This window comes from Emydura macquarii, unplaced genomic scaffold (assembly GCF_026122565.2).
Source record: "Emydura macquarii macquarii isolate MOO-44397 ecotype Brisbane River unplaced genomic scaffold, CSIRO-AGI_Emac_v2 contig_295, whole genome shotgun sequence".
NCBI lineage: Eukaryota > Metazoa > Chordata > Testudines > Chelidae > Emydura > Emydura macquarii.
Genome location: NW_027130432.1, coordinates 1,575,313 through 1,602,376, shown reverse-complemented (window position 1 = coordinate 1,602,376; position 27,064 = coordinate 1,575,313). Strand labels below are relative to the sequence as shown.

At 39.5% G+C, this 27,064-nt stretch overlaps 1 protein-coding gene across 6 annotated transcripts in view; it reads right to left on the bottom strand.

Annotated features, from left to right (window-relative positions):
* Window positions 1–2,709: 2,709 nt before the first annotated feature.
* PHKB (phosphorylase kinase regulatory subunit beta) overlaps window positions 2,710–27,064 on the bottom strand; it is a 173,798-nt gene continuing 149,443 nt past the window's right edge. For 4 of the 6 annotated variants that reach the window (XM_067550516.1, XM_067550507.1, XM_067550534.1 and 1 more), the window contains 5 exons: window positions 22,604–22,738; window positions 16,634–16,763; window positions 16,070–16,177; window positions 14,546–14,686; window positions 2,710–3,808 (listed from right to left, as the gene is read on the bottom strand). In XM_067550516.1, the coding sequence (XP_067406617.1) occupies window positions 3,671–3,808; window positions 14,546–14,686; window positions 16,070–16,177; window positions 16,634–16,763; window positions 22,604–22,738 (652 nt within the window). In that variant the 3' untranslated portion in view covers window positions 2,710–3,670. The remainder of the gene's footprint in view (window positions 3,809–14,545; window positions 14,687–16,069; window positions 16,178–16,633; window positions 16,764–22,603; window positions 22,739–27,064) is intronic. The other 2 variants (XM_067550525.1, XM_067550551.1) reach the window with 2 other exon arrangements.

The following is a 27,064-nucleotide window of genomic DNA, read 5'->3' as shown; positions in this document are numbered from 1 at the left end:
AGTATCCTAGTGGCCAGCTGGTGGCTCAGAAACAATCCTTTAAATCAGAAACTGACTTTCTGTAGGATAGTAGCATAGTTTGTACAGAACAGCACAAATATTCTTCTTCTTTGAGTGATAGTGCCTATGTGTATTCTACACATGGGTGCACGTGTGCCATGCACCTGAGTCTGGAAGTATTTCCAAGCAGTGTCCGTTGACCTGTACATGTGTAGTGTCTCCCCTCATGCTCTTGACCGAGGACACAAAGGGCAGTGCAGATTGACGCCACTCCAGTTCCCTCTTACTGCCACGTGACCTGTTCCTTTTTTGATTTGAGCTAGCTAAGAGAGTTACTCCTCGTGTTTGTAGATAGCTTGTAGTTTACAGAGTTAGTTAACTTAGCTTGTATAGCATAGAATAGTATAATATATAACGTCCCTGGTCGGGAGACTCAAACCCTCACCATCTGGGGACTATGCACAGGATCCTGGGCTTCAAGAACTATGTCTTCTCTTCCTTTCTCCATCAGCGATGAGTCTCAATGGTGCCTCTACTATCTGGGTGAACGCACATCTTGGCAAAGTGCGATAACTAAGTCCTTCCAGCCCAGTACCAGAGAGGCCTGTGAACTCAGTCTCCGCAAGTACTTGTTGGAGGAAGCAATGAGGCCCAGAGAAGTCCAGAATACCATGACCCTTTCAATGAGGCCAACCTCTTCCATGAGAAGACAGACAAATCCCTTTATTTTTTGAAAGATTCGCAGTCCACCCTGCAATTCCACATCCCAGCTCCTAGGTGCAAATCACAGAGGTAGTCCTTTCAACAATGGCCTTCTACAACCTACCAATCCTACTATAACCATCCACCAGAGCCCCCCACGAAAGTGCCAGAGGTTCCAGAGACTCCAATTCCCAGCCCCTGCTACTGCCACTTCCTTGACTCTCTCCCAGCCACAGGCCAAGTGTCACTTTCGACATGTGGGTCGAGACCCGTGAACCACCTCCGATGCCAACCACCTCAATGCTCATCATCTGTGGTGGCTTACTTACCCAGTTCATCCACAATGGAGCAAGATCACCACGAATACTCCATAGAGTTTCTCTCCCTTCCCGCCTCATCGCCCTCCCACCAACTGATTCTTCAACAGGAAGCCAAAGCCCAGCTCCTCAAGGGTACAATGGAGTGTGTCCCTCTCCAATACCAGGGGAGAGGCTTCCATTCACTGTATTTTCTCATCACAAAGAAGGGCGGTTGGCAGAGGCCCATCCTAGATCTTCATCTATTAAATACATTTATCAGGAAGTTAAAGTTCCGAATGATGGTGGCATCAATCATTCCCTCCCTCCAACAGGGAATGTGTTTCATAGCTCTTGACATGAAAGATTTATATTTCCATGGGGATAACCACCCATCTCATAGGAAAGTTCCTCTGCTTCATGGTAGGACACCAACATTACCAATTTGCATCCTCCCGTTGGGCATCATGCCAGCACCAACAGTATTCACAAAGGTATTCACAGTGGTAGCGGCCCAGATGAGATTCAAAGGACATGCAGTCTTCCCCTACCTGGATGACTGGCTCCTGATGGTGCAATTGCAACAAGTTGTCTCCATGATCCAATCTCTTCAAAACTTCCTGGTAGGTTATTATTCAATGTGTTGAGAGTTCATTGTGATGTTCAACTGACAACATTTCAGAATTTTTAAACACACACACTAGGGAGAATTTGGTTGTTGAAAAAATTACAATAGCTGATTGGAACATTGGAGGACTCTGATAACACCAGTAAATGATTAAATAAAAATTACTTATAATGGGGTTAGATAATATAACTGAACTGTTACTGAACTATAACTGAAACTGCTGTTCATTCAGTGATTGTAACAGCTGGTGCATATAGAATAAACTTGCCTTCACTGAATCTGTCATCATGAGATCATAAGCTTTAAATCAGATTTAAGTCTTGCATTGCTCTGATAAACATGTTAATATTTTAACTTAACTTCTCTTGCAGGTGTTTAAATATTTTGAACCTAAAAAGCCAATGGGACCTGTTATAACTCTTACTATTAACCTCAAAACCAGAGGGTTTCCAGTTATTTTTTTAAAAATTCTGCCGACTACTTAGAGAGGGATCCTTTCTCTACTCAACCACCAATCCCCTCACTGTGTGGTTACAGAAGTATTTAATTGTGATCACCAGGAAAAGCTCTGTAGATTACTATAAGTCCATTGACCCATCATTAGAGAACACCTACCCTAAATTCATTTCTGTGTAGATACTTAAACTGCACCCATCTGCATTCCATCACTTTCACATTCTGTTTACCATATATCCGTGGCTAAATTTCACTATGATGTATTTAATATAGATTTAAAGGAAATCAGTTTATTGTAATCATACTTGTAGTGGACAGTCATTTATTAGATTGCCAATGCTACACAAAAATCTCAATCAGGTGAACATACTTTATTCCGTCACAACAGCTGTTTTGATTATATATGCTCAAAGGGCCTCACCTAAATAACCATAACAGCCAGTGGAAGTCCTTCCCTTTGGATCTGGATTAGACTCTGAGGGCATTGCAATTGATAGAAAAAGCAAGCTTTTATATAGGAATGTGGAAACTACCTTCTCCAAAATAATTCAAGCTTTGTAATTTAGAATCTGTAGAGTCTACAATAATCTTCAGACATAGGAGACAAATAAACCATCAGTGCAGGAAAGAACTTGTCAAATGCCTATATTTAATGAAAGTCTCTCTTCAGTCATCTTCCCAACATTAATTTCAATTAAATACATTTTTTAAAATTTCCATCCCATATTAACTAATGTTTCCAGTGTTAATTTATAAATCTCATACAAACTTTTGAACAAGTGATTAGCTGCAATGACATTTAAAATATAAAAATCAATTCTACATATTTTGTATTCATTTTCTGTCACTCTTCAATCTCTGTAATCCAGTTAGTAATTAAACCATTAAAACCCTAAACAATTCTCATATGTTTATACTAATTAAACTGAATTGTGAGGAAAATATTTTATGCAGAATATTGTTTTTATTTTGCCTCCACTTTGACTAAGGTGACCAAATACAAAGCCACTCTAGCTTTCACAGTTAACGGTTTTATAATCTATTTTGTGTACTATACATTAATTCAAATGTATTTTCTCTTCTTTAAAAATTTTGGCTGTATTTCACTCAGCATTTACAATACATTTTTTGTAATGAATTATAGTACAAATGGAGGAAAGAGGTAATAAAACTTGCATAAACTATTAGTTCAAAATTACACAAATAACGAAGTGTATCATTTGTACTTAAATAGTTGCATAACCAAAAATACAGGCGCAGCCAACATTATTTAAACATCATAGGGCTCATTTAATATGAATTGTATGTCATGCTTCATGCATAATTTTGAGTTGCACACTATTTTGACATTTAGGTGAAGATTACTGATAGCTGTTGAGATTTTTTCTTGATTAAATACATTTATTTTTACTGCCAAATAATCAGTTGTGGCATTTACTACCCTAAGCAATTGTGCTTATCGCAATCAAGGATGGTACAGATTTATAGTACTGCCTATGGCTACTCTTCAAAATAGGAATTAAACATCAACATGCAAAACTACACTAAAACGTAAATAAGCAATGATTCCCATATTTCTTTTTGAACTTTAACTAATGGTACAGGGATCATCACGGTTTGGCTTTACTTCCCCTTCCAACAATAAATTCATCACAGCTTTAGTCAAGTAGCTGCATGTTCCTCTTTTTCCCATTGGGGGAGTGTTGTAAAATGAAGTCAAGTCATCCTATAAAAACAAAAAACAAATAAGTATGTTTTTCTATCAAAGTGTTGATTGATAGGAATCAAATTTAAACAATGTTAAAGAGTAAATTAAGGGAAACCATTTTGTAGATGAAAAGCACAATTCTCATTATTGACATTATCAGTCATTTTGTATGACACTCATTTTCAGAGTCTAATGCCTTTGTTGAATTTGCTGTCAAATAGGTATTTTAAAATCTAAGAATTTTCTAAAGTACAGTATATATATGTGTTCAATTGCTTAAAGACATTCTCAGAAATCTTAGAGTATTCTTATTCGGGTATCATTTTGTGGAAAAAAAAATGACATATTCTGCTCCTCTTAATTTCCTGATGACCGGTCAGTTTCTTCATATTGTTTGCAAAACGTATTAGTTAGGCAATCTCTCTTCAAACATTATGATGGGCTGGTTGCAATTCCATGACTAAGATTGTGTTTAAAAATGCAGCTAAAGCATGGGACTTACTCCACTAACCTTATAAGAAAAAACATATTTCCTTCCTAGACTTGCATCACATAAAAGAGTCCAGATATTTTAAAAGTTCAGTTAGGGATGCTATGAGAAATTTGACTTCTTTCTCACTTAGGCCATGTCTACAGAGACTATAGCAGCATAACTACAGCACAGTAGCTATATGCCTGCATCGTACTTTAGTGTAGACGCAGCCTACAGTGATGGAAGGGGTCTTTCCATCACTCCAGGAACACTACCACCCTGAGCGACGGCAGCTAGATCGACAGAAGCGTTCTTCTGTCGACGTAGCTATGTCTATACTAGGGGTTAGACTGACATAACTATGGCACTCAAGGGTGTGGATTTTTAACACCACTGGCCTCTGTTGCTATGTCGACCTATATTTTAAATTAGGCCAGGCCTTATTTGTGAGCATATTGTCTAATATTATACATAAAAGTAGTAGTGATTTTTAAAGGTCTTGATTTAGCAAAGTACTTAAGCATGTAATAATTACCTTGCTGAATCAGAGCCAGAGTGTGAAAAAACTTGAATTAAGGATTTCCTATATTTTTAGTGCATGTATTGGGAATGAATGCCCGGCATCTTAACTCTATGTTAAGCTTTCTGTGCTGGAATAATTACAGTATATTAATAGGGAAGTACTAAGAAGTAGAGCTGGTCAGGAATTTTTTGATAGAAGGGTTTTTCATTGGAAAAATGTCTATTCATCAACACTGGAACTTTTTTGCTGAAACATTTTCTCAAAGCTTTTTCAAGATGGAATTTCTGGTCTGAGACACACACTCACCCCAGCCTACCTAATAGCCTAGTGGCTAGGGCACTCACTCAAAATGTGGGAAGTGCACTGACTTGAACTTGGATCTCCTATATCCTCAGTGAATGCCCTAGCCACTAGGCTATTGGCTAGGCTGGGGTGGGGTGGGTGCCTAGGCCATGTTTTTTCATGAAAGTTTTCAAAAGGTCTCAAGTTTGTCCTGCTATGGAATGTGAACATTTTGAAATCTTGAAAATTTTCATGGGTGGGAAAACAGCTTCCCATCTGGGTCTATTAAAAGTAGTACATTCTGGCTTCAAAACACTAGTTTATTTTATGTTAATGGCAATTCTAACTCCTAAAACTAAGGAGCTAATTTAATACATTTTCTAAATCTAGGATTTCTCTCTGTAAACAAGCATATAAATTCCATTAATTAGTATTTAAGGAAAATGAGTTACAAGCAACTATTGTTCTTTGAGAGTCTGTATGCATTTGCATGTAAGGGATTTGGCATCTCTAATGTTGAACTGTGGAATTATATAACAAAGCATTTTCTGATGTGGGGTGCTATAGTGCTCTACTGCTAGGATTACATCATTGGCTCCATCTACTTAAGGAGGCACCCACGCCTCAACCACCTCAGTTCTTTCTCCCTCGCCTGCAGAGACCTAAGTTGGAGGGAAAGGTTGTGGGCAGCATGAATGCAGAGGTAAGTAACCCTTCTTACTTCCTTAAAGGTCTCTGTGCATTCCTATATACGGGAAATTAGCAAACAGTGCCTCCTCTCCCATCACAGACAATAGAGGGAAAAGAATTCTAGGAAGAATGAACTGTAGCACCACTTTATCAAACAAAGCATTGGATCTTGGTTCCCCATCCAATTAATAGTGCTTAGTGAATGTATGAACTGAACACCATATTCTTGCTTTGCAAATCCCTAGAATCGGGATCTGTCTCAGACAAGCTACATAGGCAGTTACATAGCACATATTTAAACCCAGAGGCACTGATTCTCTAGCCAATGAATAACAATGCTCAAAACACATTTGAATACAGTGAGAAAGAGTCTGTTTACCAATAGGCTGTTCCTTACACCTTTCCCCATTGGCAACACGTAATTTATTAGATTTTCTGAAGTGCTTTGTAAGCGTGAAGGGGAGGGGGGTGCGGCGCTGGAGTGGTCGCAATTGTTATGAAGTGGAAGTGGTGTATAACAAATTTCTTCAATATTTCTTTTTATAGGCGGCTTTTTATGTTTGATTCATTTCAAGGATTGTATTTCATTACTAACCCCTAATATTAATTGGGAATCCCTCTTTTTAAGCAATTTATGTTAATATTCCAAGGTTATACTGGTTTATATTTTTTAATATTCCTTCTTCCTTGTGCCAGACAATTGCTATTACTTCTACAGTGCAACCATTATTTACAATGAAAACCAACAAAGTTCCTTATAATCTTCTAACTTTGGAGGACATACTCCATTCATCCTTTGAGTTTCATATTGTTTAGGACTTACAAAAGAACAAGAGACCTTCACATATAGAAGGATATAAATCTGACTCACAAGGCAGATGTGCAGCTTGTAATTTGGGGTGAAAGATTATTCATGGTATATTTGATTTACAAGGGAAAAAAATTGTATAGTTTATAAATTTGGTGAAAACATGTAGTTTGGATTTCTTGGGGTAACAGGCACTGTGCCCAATTTGACCTTCAATCTTCCAGCCAGTCCATTTATAGTTTGCTTAATTCACTGCTTCCCCACCCACCTCTTGATCCACTCACAATGTGCAATGGGTCACTTTGTATAGGAAAGCAGGGCATGACCCCTGCTTGGTAACTTAGGATATGTTTAAACAGCAACTAGAACCTGCGGCTGGGTCTATGCCAGCCGACTTGGGTCCGACGCTGTTTAATTGCTTTGTAGACTTCCGTGCTCGGTCTAGAGCTTGGGCTTTAGGTCCCTAAGAAGTGGGAGCATCCTTAGGACCCTGCGAGGAGGGTGGGTCTCAAAGCCCAGGCTCCAGCTTGTGTCAGAAAGTCCTCACTGCAATTTTATAGCATCACAGCCCAAGCCCTGTGAGCCCTCTGAGACTCAGCACCAAGGGTTTTTTAATCACAGTGTTAACATACCCTTGGAGTTCTTTTTAGCTAGGATGGGAGGGAAAAAGACGTTTTATCCATATGCATATTATAAAAGATTCTTGCCTAGGTGATTAACACTACTCTGATGTAGCCACTTTAGTTTCTATTCTTGGGGAGAGGAACTCAAGATCTTGGCTGATCTGTGGGTCCTTAGATAAAAGGTGTCACATGATGTGAACCATGTTCTTATTGTCTTTACTTCTTAAGTGGATTTTATTTTGGCATAAAAACAGATGGATAGCTTTCCTAATTTTTTGAGGGCCAGAAGCAATCAGTAGTTGTTAATCATTCAAGACATATCTGTTCTATAGATCCCTTACATATCCCCCTCTTTGTGAAGGCAGGATTTTTCCTGGGAAAAACTTTCCTAGTCAGCTTTAGACTAGGCCCTTGTGTTGCAAATCTCTATAATGCTCAAATTAATGAGTTAGGAAGGAGGCCTTCCCTCCTCCCAGCAATGCAGCCCAAACCACTACCACACTACTGATGAACCAAGTTTTCAATAGATAGAGTTTGCTTCTCAAGATGGAATCAGATTAAGGCTCCCACTTCACCGTTGAAATATTGGAGATGCTCTGAAAAGGAATATGTAAGGAATATATAGAACAGATATGCCTTAAAAATTAAAAAAGCTATCCACAGCTAAGTACAAGTGCTAGGTCCCATTTGGGCAAAAGGGGTCTGATTGTTGGTTTGGATAATTATATTGCTCTAAGGAATCTGGCTACCTGGGGGTTCTGTGCCAGATCCTGTGAACATCACCCTATTAAGGGCAGATACCTGACGTGCTGGGATGGACACCTCTGTCGAAGAATTCTGGCACTAGCCACAGGACTTAATCCAGATAGAGGACTATGCTTTCAAGATGGTTACTGTTCTAGAAGAAAAAAATGTCCTGATGATTTTGGAGGACAGACGCAATTATACTAGCACTTCTCTTTTAATAGCTAGACTGATAGATGCAGCCAGTTTGGGTCCAGATGAAGAAGAGAATCTCATGAGAGCATGTCTTATCTTTTTGTGAGCTGTAGTGGTGGTCCTAATTTCAGCTCTATTAGGTCTGAAAACCAGGGTCTCCTCCGCCAACATGGGATTACGAATGTTACTGTCACCTGCTCTCGTTTTATTTCTGGACCACCTTCCCTAATAACAGGAAGGGTGGAAATGCATAGAGGCAGCCCTACAACCATCTGTGCAATAAGGTATCTGTCCCCATTGATCTAGGGCAGGGATTCCTAAACTTTCTGCCAGCATGACCCCATATTAATGAAGTCTTTCCTGCCAGGACTTCTGACAGCATGTAGAATGCCATTTTGAAGAGCAATATGTCATCCTCCATACACACTGACTTTGCATGCACCCTACGTGTGAGGTCACAGCGCATGGAGGATGCCATTTTATTCTACAGTGTGAAGGAGAGAAGAGAGTGCTCTGCCTGATGCATGATTGCCATGGCTCAGCATATAATGCTGGGCTTCTTGTGTCCCCTTGATTTTTCACGTGTGACCATGATCATGTGACTGAATCAGGACATGCTTCCCCGGTAGGCTGGACTGAAACCTTCATAGCACCAACTTGACTGCTCTTAGATTTAGGAGGTTCTAGATGCCTTGATCTGTTTGGGACCCCAGCTGTGTTCCCCAGCCTTCCAGGCTCGCCTCAGCGGTGAATATCAGGGGATCTGGCCCTGGAATGACCACCATTTTAAGGAGTTTACCACCTGCGCTGGAACCTTCATTTGATCCTTCATGCATTCCAGGGTCTCATACCTTTAGGATGAAGCACTGAAGGCGCCTGATGTGTGATTGCGCCCATGGACTGATCCTTGCACATGGTACTAGGAGGCCTAGCAGTTATAGGCTCAATGATATAGCGAGCCTTTTGCAGTTCTGAAACAATGCAAAGAGACCTTGAATCTTCTGGAACCTTTCTAGAGATGGATATACACTTGCTATCAAGGTGTCTGTGTCCATTCTCAAGTGAGTTATTTTGGTGGACAGAATCAAGGAGCTTTTCTTGATGTTAATGAAGACATACGCCTGCAAAAGATTCAATGTCATGTAGCTGTGTGTGCTGTTGCTGGGGATGGGTCTCTGATTAAGATGACGTCCAGGAAGAGGTACAGGTGGAACTCCTGTAACCTGAATCTGGCTGCGATTACCACCAGCATATTTGTAAAGACCCCAGGGAGCTGAGGATAAGCTGAAGGGAATATCTGGTACTGATGATACTTCCTGCCATAAGCAAACCTTAGAAATCTGCAATGTCAGAGTTTGATAGGATCCACTGAAGTTAGAAAAACCTTTTTGGACAGGAATGACATCACAGAAGTTAATTGGCATCCAGAACTTTATTTTCTTCAACCACTTGTTAAGCCTTCTGAGATCAAGAATCACTCTGATTTCCCTGTACGCTTCTGAACGATGACAAAGACGGAGTAAAACCCTGACAATCTTTCTTGTCTATTACTCCCATATCTAAAAGATGAGATCACTTTCTGTATTTGATTGTGTTTTATGGGGGTCGTTCAAGACGGAGAACTGAATGAAGAACTGATGGGGTACAGCCCATAATTTGACTCACCATCTTCTTGACCCACTATGGTCAATGCAACCCATTCCTCCAGAAAAAGGGAAATCCTATTCCCTAGCTTCTCTCTGGGCTTTCTTCCTGAGCCATGGTTCCCTGGCTTTCCTTTGGAGAACCTGCTGTCCCTTCACTGGTATTTCTATGAGGATGAAGGCTGAAAGGAGTGCCTTTGCCTGAAGTCTGGCTTGTACTGTCTCAAAAGCATGATGTAGAATTGGAGGAGACTGTTTAGATTTTACAACACTGTCCGTCACTACCTTGTCTCCAAAAAGTAGGACTTCCATAAATTTGGTGGAGCACCTACTTCAAGTGACTATCCACCTCCTAGTGATGGAGCTATAGGTGGCACCTGGTCCCTGAGCTGGAGGCCATGGCTTTGGCTGAGAATCTCATTGCATCAATTGAGGCATCAGCAATGAATGCTGTTACCAAGGAAACGTTTTTTAAAAATAGAGCCAAAGTCAGGGTAACATTTCACCTGGAGGGATTGGGATATTTCAGAACAAGAGGAAGATACCCTCACAAAGCAAATAACTGCGAGGGACACCCGGAAGGAGGCTAAGGCAGGGGTCTCAAACTCACTACATATGGCGGGCCAGATTGGAAGTAAATGTACTTCAAGTGGGCCATACCCTTGTCTTGCCCACCGAGAAATCTCGCAACAGCCGCCAGGGGCTGAACCGAAAAGGTTGGCGGGCCGTATCCGCCTGCCTGCGGGCCGGACCAAAAAGGATCGCGGGCCGTATCCGCCTGCCTGCGGGCCGGACCAAAAAGGATCGCGGGCCGTATCCGCCTGCCTGCGGGCCGGACCAAAAAGGATCGCGGGCCGTATCCGCCTGCCTGCGGGCCGGACCAAAAAGGATCGCAGGCCAGATACGGCCCGCGGGTCAGATGTTTGACACCCCTGGGCTAAGGAGTCTTTAAAGTCATTTGGGACTTGTACCCTGAGTCTGCTGACTGGGGTCGTCATCTTTGGAGCCTCTCCTTGCTCTTTCCAGAGACTCCTGGTACATTTTTCCCATGTTGGAGTCATGGCTGCTCTGGTGAGTAAGGGATCTCACATGCTTGTCCGACTTGTAGCCATAGGACCTAACAGAGTTAGGAACAGAAGGCAGCATGTACACTGGGTACAACTATCTGCTGAGCCCGAGAAGACAGTCTCACAGATGGAGCACCATTTGTATTTTGTTCTGTGCTTTTTAGGCTGCTCTGCTTTACCTAAAAGTTGCAGAGGAGCCAGAAGGGAGGCACTTGCAGTGGGGGGTCTAAGTGTGTTCCAAGGCCAAATAAAATCTGACCTGGGAGGAGGAGGAGGGGGGGGGGGGGCCTAGGGAGGGAGAACAGTGCTCACCACTAGTCCCAAAACTAGTAAACCCCAAAAAACATTTAGGCAAATGAAAGGAAGGAACACTGAAACCACCATCTGAATGCTGCAAAGGAGAAAAAGAATCTGTCCACAAGCAGGAGCAGAGGGTGCATGGCTGATCTGCATCTGTGAACTGCAAGAGTCAGCAGAGCAACCCAGACCTAAATAATTATGGGAGACAGTGGGCTGCAGAAGAGACACACCCACACACAAACACACACACACAAACACTGCTGAGGCAATGTGGGGCTATCAGTATGACATCTTCCATAAGACTCAATCTCTGATCTTCCATAAGACTCAATATCAAGGAAAAGGAATGGGAGGGAAGACACAGAGAACTGCTCAATCCAGCAGCAATGCATCCAATGAAGATCTTTTGCACTGTGAGCATTGGTGCAATACAGATGACATTGGTGTTCTATCTGGACATTGACTAGTCATTGTGTGGTTGCTCCATCTGAGGAATAGTAATCTTATGTGTTGTTCATAAGACTGCCAGCTAAGTGCATCTGCCTGCATGTCAGGCAAACATCATGAACATACCTCAGAACCACAGTGTCCTTGTCTCTGTGGACATGGCTTGAGAGTGTGCTCTACTCCCTGTTTGTTGATGTAGTACATGGTTGTGGTATTGCCTTTGAGCATCAGTATTATTCCATGCTGTATGGAAAGGTGGAAAGTCTTTAGGACCCAACGCTTAGCCTGCAGTTCCAGGATGTTGATGTGGAGTTCCTGCTCCCATGAACACAGAGTTCCTAACAATGAGCACCCCATCCAGAGTGGAGTGTTTGTGGCATTTGTAACAGCAGGGTATGGAAGAGTGAACAACAGTGAGAACATTGAAGCACCTCTAGGAAGATGATCCATTTCCTTTTCAGACTTTTCATGGAGTGCTTGATGAAATGACACCCAATGTTGCGGGGGCCTTATTCAGAGAGGAGCAAAAGGTGTAACATAGGTTGAAGAGGTCATCAGACTTGAGTCCTAAGAAGAACTGTGTCTCTGTACAGGTTGTTACCTGAGAGAGTTATCAGTGAGTCTCTCTCTAGGATACTCTCTTCTGAGAAAAAAACGTTGGTCTTCAGGGTACCATCACTATATTATTGAATGGTGGGATGTTCTATTTCCTCGGCGGGAGTCTCCTCCCAATTGCCTCACGTCACTTTTCTTGAGGAGACAACTGTGCTGATAGTATCTGCACCAAATGAAACATGGCTTTGAAGACAATGGTACATGGGATGAAGCCAGGAAAACTGTCAGTGCCAGTGGAGCTACTATAGTGCCAGGAGGGGCACTGGAGTTAGTGTTATTGCTGGTGTCAACATTAGTGCTGAAGTAGTTTTGGCAGCACTGAGTAAAGCTTTCATAGACTCCTGACCATATGACCAAATAAATCATTGAAGGGGACCCGCATAAGGTCTTTGCAGTTGGATGGAGCTTTCAGTGACGGAAGACTGGTAGACTCTGTGGTCAGTTTTGAGAGGATTCCACGTTCCTCTGTTATGTTCCAGATTGATACAGATAGTGAGTATTGCTATAAAAAGGCAAGCAATGGAAGTGTAGCAAGAAGTTTGGACAGAGGAACCTAGTTATGAGGGGAAATTGACTGTGTTGGAGGTATGCGCATCAGTGAGATGTCCAAGTCACTTGGCACCGGACCCTCAAACCGAGAAGTGCATGCCAACAGCAGTAAGGAGACTACAAAAATGACATTCATTGGTGGAGGAGAATGATGCCTATTTTTCTCCTTATATTTGGATCCCTTTTGCACATTTAAGTGCTTCCTCTTGTCATGCCTCTTTCCTGAAATGGGAGTGTGAGAAGATCCAGAAGACTGACTCTCTGACTATGTTGATTAGTGCCAACTCTAGGGGCACTGAGGAAGTTTTCAGTTTTGGAGCACTCTGTTCTGATGAACTCTGCAGCAATGGATGTAGGCTCAGTCCACTAAGCATTTGCCTTCTGGGGGTTGACTTCAAGGGTGGTACAGAGGCTGGGCATCAAGATGCATCTCAGGACTTTTTACAGAAGACCATGGTAAAGCAGCACACATTGAAACTCTTGGAGTATGAAGATGGCCTGGTTGACAGCTTAAAAAAGCCAACTGCACCTGAAGTCCTAGTTCTCTCTCCTTCCCCCTCCAAAGAGAGAAGATGAGGCAAGTTGTGCACTGGGAGACTTCCTGGGTCTCTCCCAGGCACATCAAGACACTGATCATGTGCATCTGCCTCTGGAAAGATGGCTGAGCAAATTGCACCCCTTTTAAAACCCCAACAGGGTTCAGAACCCAACACAGTCTTGGGGATAATCTGAAGCAAAAAGCCCTAACAACTAACGAACTATACTATGAGGAACTAACCAAGAACTAACTATAAAAAGATAGGCTAATTAACTCATGTACATGAAAGATATTTCAGTTTAGCTCTTTGCAGTGGTGGTGAAGGAACTGAGATGGTCAGAGGTACTCTTCCTTATGTAGATGAAGCCAATGATGTCATGCTAGCACAAGCACGCTACTGCCCTTCCCCAGTAGGTACAACTTTGGTATACAGTTCTGTAGCTCACTGCAAGAAGCATTAAATCCCATAAGTGGGAATGTACAGAGGCCACTGCAGAAGAAAGACTTTTGTATCAGTTTTGAATTTCTTCTTTAAAACTTCTTAATGACCACTGGTTAACTAGAAACCAGTGCTGTTTCCTAAACAACTGATGTAGAAACAGCTCAGTAGGTTGTGGCCATCTCCTCTAGAATCAATAATCAGTGGGTAAACAGTTTAGATGCAAAACTGAATTTGTGTTACCACCAAAATGTTCTTGTTGAGGTCAGTGGAAGTTTCTTGGTACTCAGCACTTCTGAATATCTGGGCACTTACTTAGATGCTTAAATATGGATTTAGGATCCTAACTGCAGGCTGTTTTTTAAAATCATATCCTGTATCTATTTAGATAGTACCATCACCACTCACCTTATTCCCCTATTATAGAGGAAACACTTCATTTTAAGACATCAACCTTTTCTAAGAATATTCAGATTGTTACAGCTTTACCTAAACAATCATTCTAGCACATCCAGTAAGGTAGGACACACTTTCTTTCAAGCACCTTTATGGGCTGGTTGTCTAGCCCTCAAGGACTTGGAGTTCAAAGATACTTAGAATGTGCATCTCTGTTGTTATGAAGACACCTTTACAGGAACTACAGGATCCGCCCAGAAAACTCTCATATTACACATAGTAGTTTAATGGAATTACATTTCATCAATTCTATTTGGGAGTTCTGTATGTCTGTTATTTTCAGCCTTACACATTTAACATTTGTGACCAAATTTTGTCTTTGAGAAGAACTAAAAATTTTACATGACGTGAATATTTTACTCACTTGCTTTTCAACTCCCTTTAGCATGGCCTCATCTTTCTGGAAATCATGAAATGCTTCTTTCACCAGTTTGTCCAGATCTACTTTATCTTGAAACTCTAACTCAGGGTTTCTCTCCAAAATAACAGATACAACCATTAACAACTGGAATAGGAGGAAAAAATAAACACCTTGAATTTAAAGCTAGTTTAGAATCATGTTATGTAAAAAATGACATTGTAAACAAAAGCTATGCTTGATTCAAGCCATAAAGCGATTTTTCCTGAAACATTCTCTCTATGGCAATGTAAATAGGTATTTCTTAAATTTTGAATTTCTATATATTGGAAAAGCAGATTTTTATGTAAAATACAAGTTAGAAATTGATGAAGTAGGTAGAACAGTCAAAAGATCATTACAGTAATCTGAGAAAACAACAACCAACACTAGAGAATAGACAAAGGCTTAGCAGTAGTCAAGGGTAAGAATTTATAAATATGAGACACATTAAAACAACTGAAATTTACCAATTTACCAATAGAATCAATATAAGCAACAAACAACAAATTTAAGTTAAAGGATCCTCAATTCCTTGCAGCTGGAACAGCATTTTAAATGGGAATGACTGGCCTCCAGGCCTTAAGGGTGTGACTAGCAATTGGTGGTGGAGTGCATATTGATCACTTGCGTCCTTGGGGATTCTAAGTCGTATCTTTCAGTTGCAGGTCAAGATGTTCCACTCAACATGCCAGTAGTTGTTGGGCATGATCAAAATAGTTTTGAACTCCTGAGTGCCAGGGAATATCCAGGGACAGATTCATAGTCGCAGGCAAGAAATACTAGCTGCACGGAGGCCAATTCCTCTGGCAGTTATTGAAAGGAAAACTGCCTCCTGATCTGCTCAGACAACATGCCAAGGGCATGGTTCTGGGGGGAAAGATGCATTACAGGATTGTAGGGTTCTCTGTTGCCTCACTTTGTTAGCAGGTGTTGTAATATTGGAGTTTGCGGTAAAATACTGTTGACTCATGGGGGCAAGTATGGCTCCTTTGACTGCCCAACAGAGATGGGAGGGAGGAGTAGTAGTCTGGTAGGTGTAACTGGTATTTAGGACAGTTGGACTTTGAAGAAAGGATCTCCTAATAGCCAAAAAGTGTGGATTTTCAAGAAGGATAAGGCTGGGGGCTGGATACAGTGCTACTTGGGAATTATCTTTTAGTTTAAAAGTCTGCCCCTCCTTTGGCCCAGTATTATTAACTCTATAGCTACTATTTGCTTTGTTTGGTGAAGTGTGTGTGGGGACCCCAACATCTTAAAATACATTATCTAAATACATTCATGTGAATCTGCATAATATAAAACACAAAAATCTATGGAGAAATCTATAGAGGTTTCTATCTGAAACCTGCCAGAGTAGTTTTGATCTGCAAGTGCATATGTGATTTTAAACCACTGCTGTTAATTTAATTCTTTATTCGGTTACGTTACTCTTTTTTAAAAGTGTTACAGACAAGTCATGCATAAAAAACATCATCATATTGTACCAACCTCTACAATAATTTGTCTGTATTCAGGCTGGTCAATATTTTGCAACATGTCTTCAACCAGAAGGGAAAAATTCATTTCATACATAGTCATATCAGATAGTGTTGGCTGCTGAAAAAGAAATAGAAATAATAAAATGCTGTATGTATTTTAACTGTTGGATTTCAATCAAAAACATTTTCTAATAGAACCAGTTAGATTATTTGTTGTGAATTATTTATCCAACATTAACAATCTGAGCTCTGTTGGATCAAAGGGGAAGCAAATTTCTGAGTCAATCATAACACCATTCTATTAGGAGTTTTGTCAGATTTTTTTCCCCCTTCAGAATATTAAAATATTTTCACAGCAGTTAGAAGCACATCGTAAACTCAAAGCCTTATACATAAAATCTTCCTCATGTTAAAGTGTCAGGCGAGGAACATATGACCCCAAAAATGTTATTTTACAGCTGGAATCTTTTGTTATTTGTAGCACATTCTCCATGATGAGAGAAGAAAAATATAATGGCAATACATTCAGAAGTTTAAAAACTAAAGTGCAAATCTCTAAATATTTCCTTTTTACCTGTGGTAAATATTTTTCTGCTACTATTAAACCATTGGGAGTTCTCTCCAAGATTTGCCACACTCTGTCATAGAAACCATGGGGAGTTCGATTCAGAGAACCATCTATTTGACGTCTGTTAAACCAACATCTGTGGACAAAACAAAATAATTGAAGGGCTCAAAAAAAAAAAAAAAAGTGTTTCAGATTCAAGAAAAAGCTTTCCTTGTGGATTAATTAAGCCATTAGGGTAAGCAAGAACAGTAAATATCCATCAATGATGCATACACAATATGTGTTACAGTCCCTGATAAATATTCCATATGGAAATAAAAACACACCCTAAAGAGAACAAAAGCAAAATGATAATCACGCTTTAGAGGCTGGAGTTTTCTACTCAAATATGGGATGTATTATTAACTAGTCTAAAAAATTTAACACTTAGGCTATGTCTACACTACCACTTTTCTTGGTGTAGCTTACATCACTGAGGGTGGCCTAAGTGACATAAATTATACCAAGAGAAGCACTAGTGTGGACAGCTCACTAGGGATGGTTTAATTATGTCGACATGAGAGCTCTCTCGTCGACATAGAGCGGCTTACACAAGAGATCTTACAGTATCACAGCTGCATCGGTACAGCTGTAAGCTCTTTGGTGTAGACATGTCCTTAAATCAATTTAACCTAGAACACAAGACAGGACATAGGCCAAATTAAACTCTGCTGTAACTCCACTGAGTTACCAGACATTAGGACAGAATTTGATAGAACACCTATAATACATAAGAAAACGTGTGTGTTTAGGAAAAGCAAATTTGCCATTTTATTTACCTGAGATACATGCACCTGACAAATGGTATATGGCACCAAAATGTATACACGCTGCATAAAGAAACCAGGATCCATGCTAGTACTACTATAGTATAAATATTTCCTTTATTATCTCCTCTATTGTATGTAATACTAGTTTTGGTGCTCGTACAGCTTCCATATTAAATTTTGCAATTCCAAATAAGAGAGTGCAAAAAAGCGTACTAAGTTGCAGAGACGTTTTTGCATGTTTCCTATTTTGTTGTATCATTTCTACCAACTGCATCTAAGGAAGTGAGCTGAGGCTCACGAAAGCTTATGCCTACTGAAATTAAAATTGTTAGTCTTTAAAGTGCTACAGAACTCAAGTTGTTTTTGCTGTATACAGACTAACACGGCTACCCCTCTGGAACTCTTTTGCATTATGTAATTTAAATAAAATACAATTTTTTTGAAGTTGGCAAGCTGACATTTTGCAGGTGCTTCATCCCAAATGTCCAGTGCTTTACAGAATTTGTCATTTTAAAGAAATTAAGACACCTAAATTTAGAAAGTTGATCCTAGTTAATTTAACAAAAAATCATAAGGGTTTCCTAGACTGATGTAACACAATATTGCCAACCGAAAGCACTGAAAAATCATGAGTCATATCCTCCAAAATTATAAAATCAGCTTAATCATGAGTTTTTAAAGGATAATAAAGTTTGGATTCTGCTTATTGGTCATCCTGTTTTTGAGCCTTTAGTGGATCGAATCTTCAAACTTTTCTCTCCAATTGTAAAGACTACCAATTTACGTTTCTTAAAAAGAAAGCTGAGATTCTTACACAGTAACATGACTCCAGAAGCAGGGGCTTGAAGAAAAATACTGCAAGGCTAGCAACGAAATTGTGAAAACTGGTAATGGTTGTAATGAGTAAATTCAATCTACAGTCAAAATTACAGTCTATGGTAGCAATATTTCAGAGTTAAAAATACTTATATTTAACTGAAAAAAAATTCTCTCCTAGCAGCAGTATAGTCTTCAAAGCTCTTCTTTTTGAACAAGAAAAATCTTTTACCATGCAGGAGTTTGTGCAAGCTCTCTGTACTGCACTGAGAAAGCTTTCCTGAGAAGCCAAACTAAAGTCTTAGGGTAAAGTGCTATTTTCCCGAATTGTTCTAATATCACTAAAAAGGAGTGCAGAAGAAAAAGACTTGTGTACCAGGTGCCTCATTTCATACTTTCTCAAAGATATAGTTGTTTTATTAAAAATTAACAAGTCATTTTTAGGAGAGGAAAAGAGCACTATGTCTTCAGACAAAATGTAAAGATTCTAATTGTATGCATGCACCCAGACATTGGTGGCAGAGAAGTCAGAAAACTAAATTGTATGAATTATTTACTTCACCAATTTGTGTAGGTAACCTAAATTTTAATTAGTGCTGTGCTAAATAGTTTTGTATAATTCAAAGAGCTTGCCTCATTAGGCTGTTACAAAATGTATTACAACCTTAAACTCTCCATTTAAGATAAACTCCCACCTTATAACATTTTGAGTATTTGAGTAGAGTTACAGAATAGCTACCAGTTTTGGTTACCATTACCCTTTGTGAAGAACATGAAAGTTACCTGTATTATTTTTATTAATATAATATATACACCTCTTTTTTATCTGATTGCTCTGATGCTGTTAACTTTCTGGGATCAAAAAGTTTATTTAATTCTGGGTGGTTTTACGTATGTGCAGGAAGGCAGGCAATGACTTAGAAAACCCTAATCACTAGTACTTAAGGGAACAAGCCCTGTGAGATCTCCCTCTGGCCATGCTGAGGATTCAGGGGCAAAGATGGGTACAAAATACTTTTTGAACTGTTAAAACGCCTCATCTCTGAGCTCAGAGAGTCAGACAGGTCTGTAGGGAAGCATTTGGTGTTCTGTTCCCAGAAGTTGGAATGACTTGAGTAAATTTGGATCTACAGAGATTCCAGTATGGAAATCCAATGACTGAACAATCAATTCTTTGGGTAGGTGGGGTGGTGAACTCAGCATGGCACTGTCTGGAGTCAAAGGACTAAGAGGTGACCAGCATGGGATAAAGAATGGGCTTCTGGAAGAGGCTGTCTGCTTTCACGTGGGAGTGTTAAATGACCCAGAAAGAGACAAAGTGAATCCATTACAGCTTGGCTGGTGGATTGCTCTGGCTTGGACAGATGGACAATGTGGCTGGACTGTGTATTATTAGTTTTGATAATATTTGCCCCCTCTCCAGCCAACCTACAAAACTGGTTTGGACCAGGACAGGAAAAGGCCCATGAACAGAAGAACAAAGGATCTGTGACAGGATTAAAAGAGTCCTGCTCTCAAGGGAGATGTGGTAGTTGTTTGGGGAAACCAGAATGTAGCCTGATCTATAGATTATATTAATTATTTAAGAATTCCCAGTTATCATTTTGAGGGTTGACAGGGTCTTGTCCCAAGATCAGGTCCAGTATTATTCAAATTATTATATAGCTGGGAATCCCAACGTGCACAGTTACAACACTCACAGTATAGGAATTCTTCTATAATTACAAACAGTTTATTAATATATTTAGCACAGTTTAGGACTCCAACTCATTAAGGTAGAGAGAGATACTATAGAATGTACATCTGCACATCCATATACTCACACTATTCCTTGTAGAACAACCTGAAATGTTAGCCATCATCTTCCTCATCACCATCACCTTCCCCTTCATCACTAGTGGCCATCATTCTAGCACCTCCCAAGGACTATATCTTTTTCTCCTCCTGCCCCAAGACTGGGATGTAACTTTTATAATATGATACGCTGACGCCACTATTTTTTATGCATATTCAGTAGGGGATTTTTCCCTTTTTCCTTATTTATATTTTCTCACCTTACTAATGTTGGAGTGTTCTTCTCTTATAGGTTAGTATCTCAATTTATTGTCCTATATGTCAGTTTGTTACCATGGACCTTTTATGGTTAGTTATCTGCAGATGTAGCTCATGTACCTGTTATGTATGTCAATTCGTTGCTATGACACTTTTGTGGTTGGATCATGTACCTGTGGTTAGAAATTCTCCTTAAATACTCTGTTGTCAGCTCCCCAATACTTGGGGTTTTCCATTGAGCCATTTATCTGTACCAAGTTCATAGGCTTCAAGCCTCATGCTAACTTGCTGAAGCTAATGTCTTACAGGATATGGCCTGTAGGTACCTCGTATTACTACTGAATATAATGGAAAGCAGTGAATATAATAAAGGTAAGCTAGTCCGATGGGGCTAAAAGAATGACACACAAACACTTTTCTCGGGATGTCTAAAGACGTCAGCCCTGCCTAGGTTACCATCATGGAATGGTACCACAGGCATGCACACAGACTGTTCATTGTTTTAAAATCCTTCTTCTCTAAACGCTTTTTAACTAATGCTAAAATGAACAATATTTTTGTTTTAGGAAGGCAGTCTGATCATTGTATACCACTAGTCACAAACTCCCAAAGGAAGGAACAGCAGTGTACTCAACTGAACCTGCAGGATGAGAATGCTGGATACACAGAGTACTAGACCAGGCCTTGGGCTAAAAGTATTGGGGGGCAATTGTGGAACTCCAGCAAGATATGAGGCCTGATATCTGAGGGGGTGCATAAGGGAACAGAGAAACAGGTAGCTCTGAAACGGACATATTGGTGGCCAGGTGTGTGGGATTGTGCCAACAGTGAATTTCCCATAAACAGCAACAGCAGTAAAAACCAGTATTGTAGAGGAAAATCCAAGAGAAAAATTATCCTGTATTCTTTTTGGGAAGAGAGTGGAAACCCACCCCCCCCAAATAAAAGTGAGTTATGAACAGCTCAGGAAAGCTGAGCTGGAAGAGTTGTGCAGCAAAAGGAAGCTACACTCAAAAGAGCTGAAAAAGACAGCTGGTTAGCCTGCTGTACTCAAATGATCAGAAAAGGAATTGTGGTTCAGAATTGGGTGAGGACTTGAGCAGAACACTTAGTTCACTGGCAGGCCAGCAGAGGTCAAGGGAGACAGAGGCCAGAATAGACCAGCAGGACTGGAACAGTCTAAGGATGACGATCCCAGAGGGAGGTGTGGAGAATAATGTATGCAATGACTGAAGAAACAACAGGATGCCACTTAGAGTTTCCTGAATCAGAATAGTCTGGAAGAGGAAAAGCTGCAGCTGAAGAAAAGAAACCGGAGCTGGCACTGTACCAACACGAGGAGAAATAGCACCAGCATGAGCAGGATGTGAGAGAAAAACTATGAAGATATGTCTTGGACCTGGAGCTACTGCATAGTCGGAGCATATCAATTTGGTAAGTGGGGACAGACACCGAACACCAGCCTAAGGCAGCACAGATTCTAAATGGTTACCTAGCTACAACTATGGGGATGATATGGATGTATTTTTATATGCTTTGGAGGGGAGCTGTGAATTGAATGTACAGTTTATATCTCCTTTACTGACAAGGGAGACTGTTACCCATATGGCCAGGGAAGACTACAGAAATGACAAACAATGTAAGCAAGCCTTACTGCAGAAGTTTAAACTAACATGCAAAGCCTATAAAAGGAAATTTCTGACCTTAGTCTCCCAATTGATGATCAGCATGGAGATAATGCCCTCAGCTTCTATCCTGCTCATTTGTGATGCACCAACTAAAAATTCTGTCTTTGGCAGCTAATAAAAACCAGTGTTACAGCTCTGAAGGAGATGGTACATGTCAGGCAATGTGGCTGGGCTTCAGCATAGTGAGGAGAAATGGAATTTAAACAAGGAATAATGACAGCCCAAAAGAAAGAGGTCAGTGAGCAGCAGATAAACCCTGCTCTAACTGGTTCAAACTCCATAAGTAACTAGTCTTGGGATGATATTGGTTCAATTCCCAGTGTCAGGCTAGGTGAGGAAAATCCTACATATCAGATGCCTACAGTATCAGGGATGAGGCAAGTTTTTTGACATGTACAAGAAAATCAGAAAATCAGAAAAATTGCAGAAGCTAAAAGAAATAAATTAACGTGTATCTTCACTACCTCTGTATACATAATGTATGTCTGAAACATCACTGATTGCAGACACCTGGTGATTTAAGATGCATACAAATTATTTCAGAAACACACAGATTACGCAATCAATCTCTTATGAATAGCAACATGAGATACGAACCCAGATCTCATTACCTTCCTTGCTGCTGTGGCTGAAGAATATCCAACAGAAGCTGCTTCACTTCACTAGGTGACAGTTGATATAAGTCCATAGGTGGCATATCCCCAGCACGGATTTTTAGTTCATACTTCATAGCATGGATAATCCATCTGAAGTACAAGAAGGAAAGTATTTACTTACAGGACATTACAGAGATACATGCTCTTTTTAATGACTTTTTCATAACACAGTTCTGTGCTACCTAGACAGACAGCTGAAAAAAAGAATCATGCGGTTCCTTTTGAGTTTAACTATATATGTGTATATATAGGGTTCTGGATTGCAGAATGTGTGCTTTTCACTATAAGAGAAAAAAAGTGCAATTTCCTAAACCAAAATGATCTGATACAACATCCCTACAGAACCCAGAAACAGCCTGTTTATGTTAAATTGGCTGCTAAAAGATGCATCAATAACTGGGTCAACAGTATACCGATATTAATTTATGATGGCGTTTGTTCAAATTCCCACAATTAATTTTACATGTTTGATGCAAATTGAAAATAGTATTGTATACATAATTTTAGATGGGTTGAAAATAATATTGATGTAAATGTGCCATTCACATAGACGATATGCTTGCCCCATGAATTTGCTCTTATATCACTGACCTTCACTGAAAAAATCATTATCTGTCCTCTGATATTAAAAAAGTCAGTTAATACTTAAAATTATTGTGCTGTTACATTAGAGAATGCATTTTGTTGATGAGCTTAAAAAAAGCAAAAAGTGAAATTTTACATTTAAAAGACTATGGTTTAGTGCAGTTTTAGCCTTTGAAATCCATGTTTGCAATTTATCACATTTTTCTTTCATTTACTGTTCCCTTTTTGAAAGGATTTGATTAAAATAATTATAGGAACACTGAAGTTTTTGTGTTCAGCATTCAGCCTTAGGTTTTAGGGAAGCAGAACTTTTCAAACCATTAGAAGGGAGATGGAAAATGTGTTCTTTTACATCTTACAGAAACAATTGAGTCCTACAGTCTTTAACTGAATAATTAATATGAAAAGACACTGCATTGCTAAATCAATCTGGGATGCAGGATTATGCAGATAAAAGCCCCTGTTTTCTTACTAAGTATAGCTCCTTCAGCAGACGGGAATTTGCTGTCTGAAGTTAAAATAAATTTGACTAGTTCTGGCCCTCTCAGCATCCCATAACACTCAACATTACACTCAATAAAAGTAGTGATAGGGCTTGGAGTCTCCATCTAGTTATCATAATGAAGGAATGAAAAGAGGATAAACTATACCTAAGTCTGTTTATAGCAGTATTTCTTAGGGATTCACCTTTCACCATTGTATTCAACTTTCATACATATTACTTTTTTTAGAATACAGTACAACATATCCTCAAAAGAAATTTAACGGTACCCAGTCTATTGATAAAAAACCCATTCACAAGTCTTAGGTGCTCTATAGAATTACAAACTTTGTAACTTCACAGATAAGAGTATCTAGTATTTCCGTGATGCCAGCAAGGCTCCTACAACTGGACATATATTCTACATTGCTTTGCAGTGGAGAGCCTGATTAAGGGTCAAGGAATGGTGCAGAATGAGGAGAATAAAAAGAAATCAGCAGTCAATATAGGAACAACAGGCTATACAGTCTCTTCTTGGAAGAGAATTCACTGTGGCAAAGGAGAACAAATTGACAAGAGAAGAAAAAGTTTTATCTGGAAATCTAGAACTAGGCCACTCTGCTCAGATATAATCAGATTATAACTTCCTGACTCTCACTGATGATCAATTAATCACACAGATAGTCCCAGTGATTTCAGCTATGACTACTCATTTGATTAACTGCTTACTAATGGGAGTAAAAGGATTATAGTCTATTATGTAAAGAGTCAGAAGGCTTAGAAAATTAATATAGTTTTGATAAACTGTGTGTGTATATATATACATAAATAAAAACTATCACTTTTTGCTTTTTGTAAACTCATCAGCAAAATGGAATCTCCAATGTAACACTTCAAAGTTAGGCATCTTAGCTTTAAAAATGCACCTTTATTAGAAATGGAAAGTTGTCATATCTGGGCATATAAGGGAATATATAACTGATATTTCCCTTTACCTGGCAGAGGTAAATTCTCAGATTTTTGACTGAATCAAGTTAGAAGAGGAAATTAGCAACACATTTGTTAAATTTTCTTTGTTGGATCATTAGAAAACAGTAGTTGGTTGGGTAATCCACACCTGAACGTCCAGTTTCTTGATTTTTCATAAGCATACTTAAGAGCACATATATTTTTATAAAGCCATTTTCTGTCATGTTGCCTATAGCGTAATAGGTGATACTAGTTACTATGAACTACTAGGTACCTTGGATTTTGATGCAATAATACATTTTATTTATTTACTTAAAAGAAAGACATATTTGGTATTGAACACATTTATTTAAGGTGTACCTGTTATCCGTAATTATTTTGAATATTATCCTCCTTCTCCATAAAAAAGGGAAGCCTGGTATTTGTCCCATCCCCCCACCCACCCACCCACACACACAAAAGGGGGGAGGGGAAAATGGAAGAAATGATGTCTAAAATGTACTGTACTCTATGGGTAGAGCTGAAAAAACTGACAGTTTCACCACAGTCATTCCTATCAATGTTAGATACCTTTTAGAAGAACTTGCATCCAGCATATTAGAGAGACAAGATGGTTGGTCTCTTTAATATGGTGGTCTAATATGCTCTCTAATATGCTGGGACCAACTAATATGATGGTTGGTCCCAGCATATGAGAGAGACAAGATGGTTGAGGTAATATCTTTTATTGGAATAACTTCTGCTGGTGAGAGAGACAAGCTTTTGAGCTTACACAGAGGTCTTGCCTAGACCTGAGGAAGAGCTCTGTGTAAGCTCAAAAGCTTGTCTCTCTTGCCAACAGAAGTTGGTTCAGTAAAAGATATTATCTTGTCCACCTAGTTTCTCTTCTAGAAGAACTGTCATAAAAAGCACAAAATGTTAGACGCAAATCCTATATATATATATATGGGTTGTTTAATGGAATATTAAAACTGCATATAAAAAGTGGCATGTTTCTGTTACAAGACAGCAATTTAGAATGAAATTATCTGATCATTGGAGATCACCTGGACTCAGTCACAGGACTTCTACTTTACAGACTGAACACGAAATAAGAACTTGTGCTTACAGTTTCATTAGCCTCAAGTTAATTTACATCTGACATCTTTCAAACATGTTCTTGAAAAGGCCTTGCGAGCCTGTATTCAAGTGAGTAACTAATTAGCAAAATGGCATTGTTACACCATCAATAGAGCATAATAATGTATTTTGATAATTGCTTTTTTATTATTCAAACCGTTTTAAAATTAATTTACTTTTTTTTTTTTTAAACAATCACTATATAATGTGGTACTCAGATTTTATTAAATTTGGTTCACTGCATCACCTTTTCTTTCTCTAGAGAAAACTTAATCCCAAATTTTGAAGCTATGTTTGGGTCTGGCACAAATGAAATGTCTGAAGTTCCTTTGTCATACTTTTAAATTAAAAATGCATAAGTGTTTTATATGAAAGGTTAAAAACTTGAGTAATGCCCTTCAGAATGCAATATACAGACCTTACAGATAAAATAACAACCTCCTTCAAAATAGTTCTGATATCCATACCTAAATACATAAACAGGCCAATATATAAAATAAGTATCCAAGATTTAGTACTTAGTAGAATGTCTCTCAGAAAATACTTTAAAAACAAACAAAAAAGGGGGGCGGGAGGTTCTTCTCTCTACTAGGTATAATGTCTGATTTTGTGAAACCTCACAGAAGGTTTTTTTGCACATAGTTGACAATCAGTTACTACAGAAAGATGTAGCAATTGCCATGCCATTCCTTTTGAAGTTTGACAGCCGGGGTGATGCAACCCATTTTAACTAATCTATGATCTAGACACCTACTTTGGATATAAATTAAAAATCCTAGTAAATCAGAAGACTTCTTTACAGAGAAATTTAAGTTAGAGTTACTAAAAATATAAAAGACAGTGCTGAGGGCCCCAACTCCTATAAAGAAGGAGACACTTGCACCAAGAGGCAGAGCAGGTTTCTTGCTGCCAGAAATGCCCCCGGGGTAGTTGGCACCGAGATGGTCTCTAATTGAGGTGCTGAAGAAGCTGATGGTGCCACCTCCAGAACCAAGCTCAACAGTGTCCCTTGCAGAGCCAGAGCGGACTGTGCGACCATTTGAAGGAGGAGTGTTTAGGTTTCAGGTGCACTCTACTTGACTCCTTCTCAACCCTTTTCCCACACTGAGAGGGTGAAGAAGGTTGCTCTTGGCTGGTGCCGCTCTGGACGCTTTGTATTTCTTCCTCATTACAGGCATGGGAGAAAAGTGATGGGATTCACCTATATCTGTAGGGGCACTTCTCATTGAAGCTGCAGTACTTGGGACAGAGTCAGATTGGGA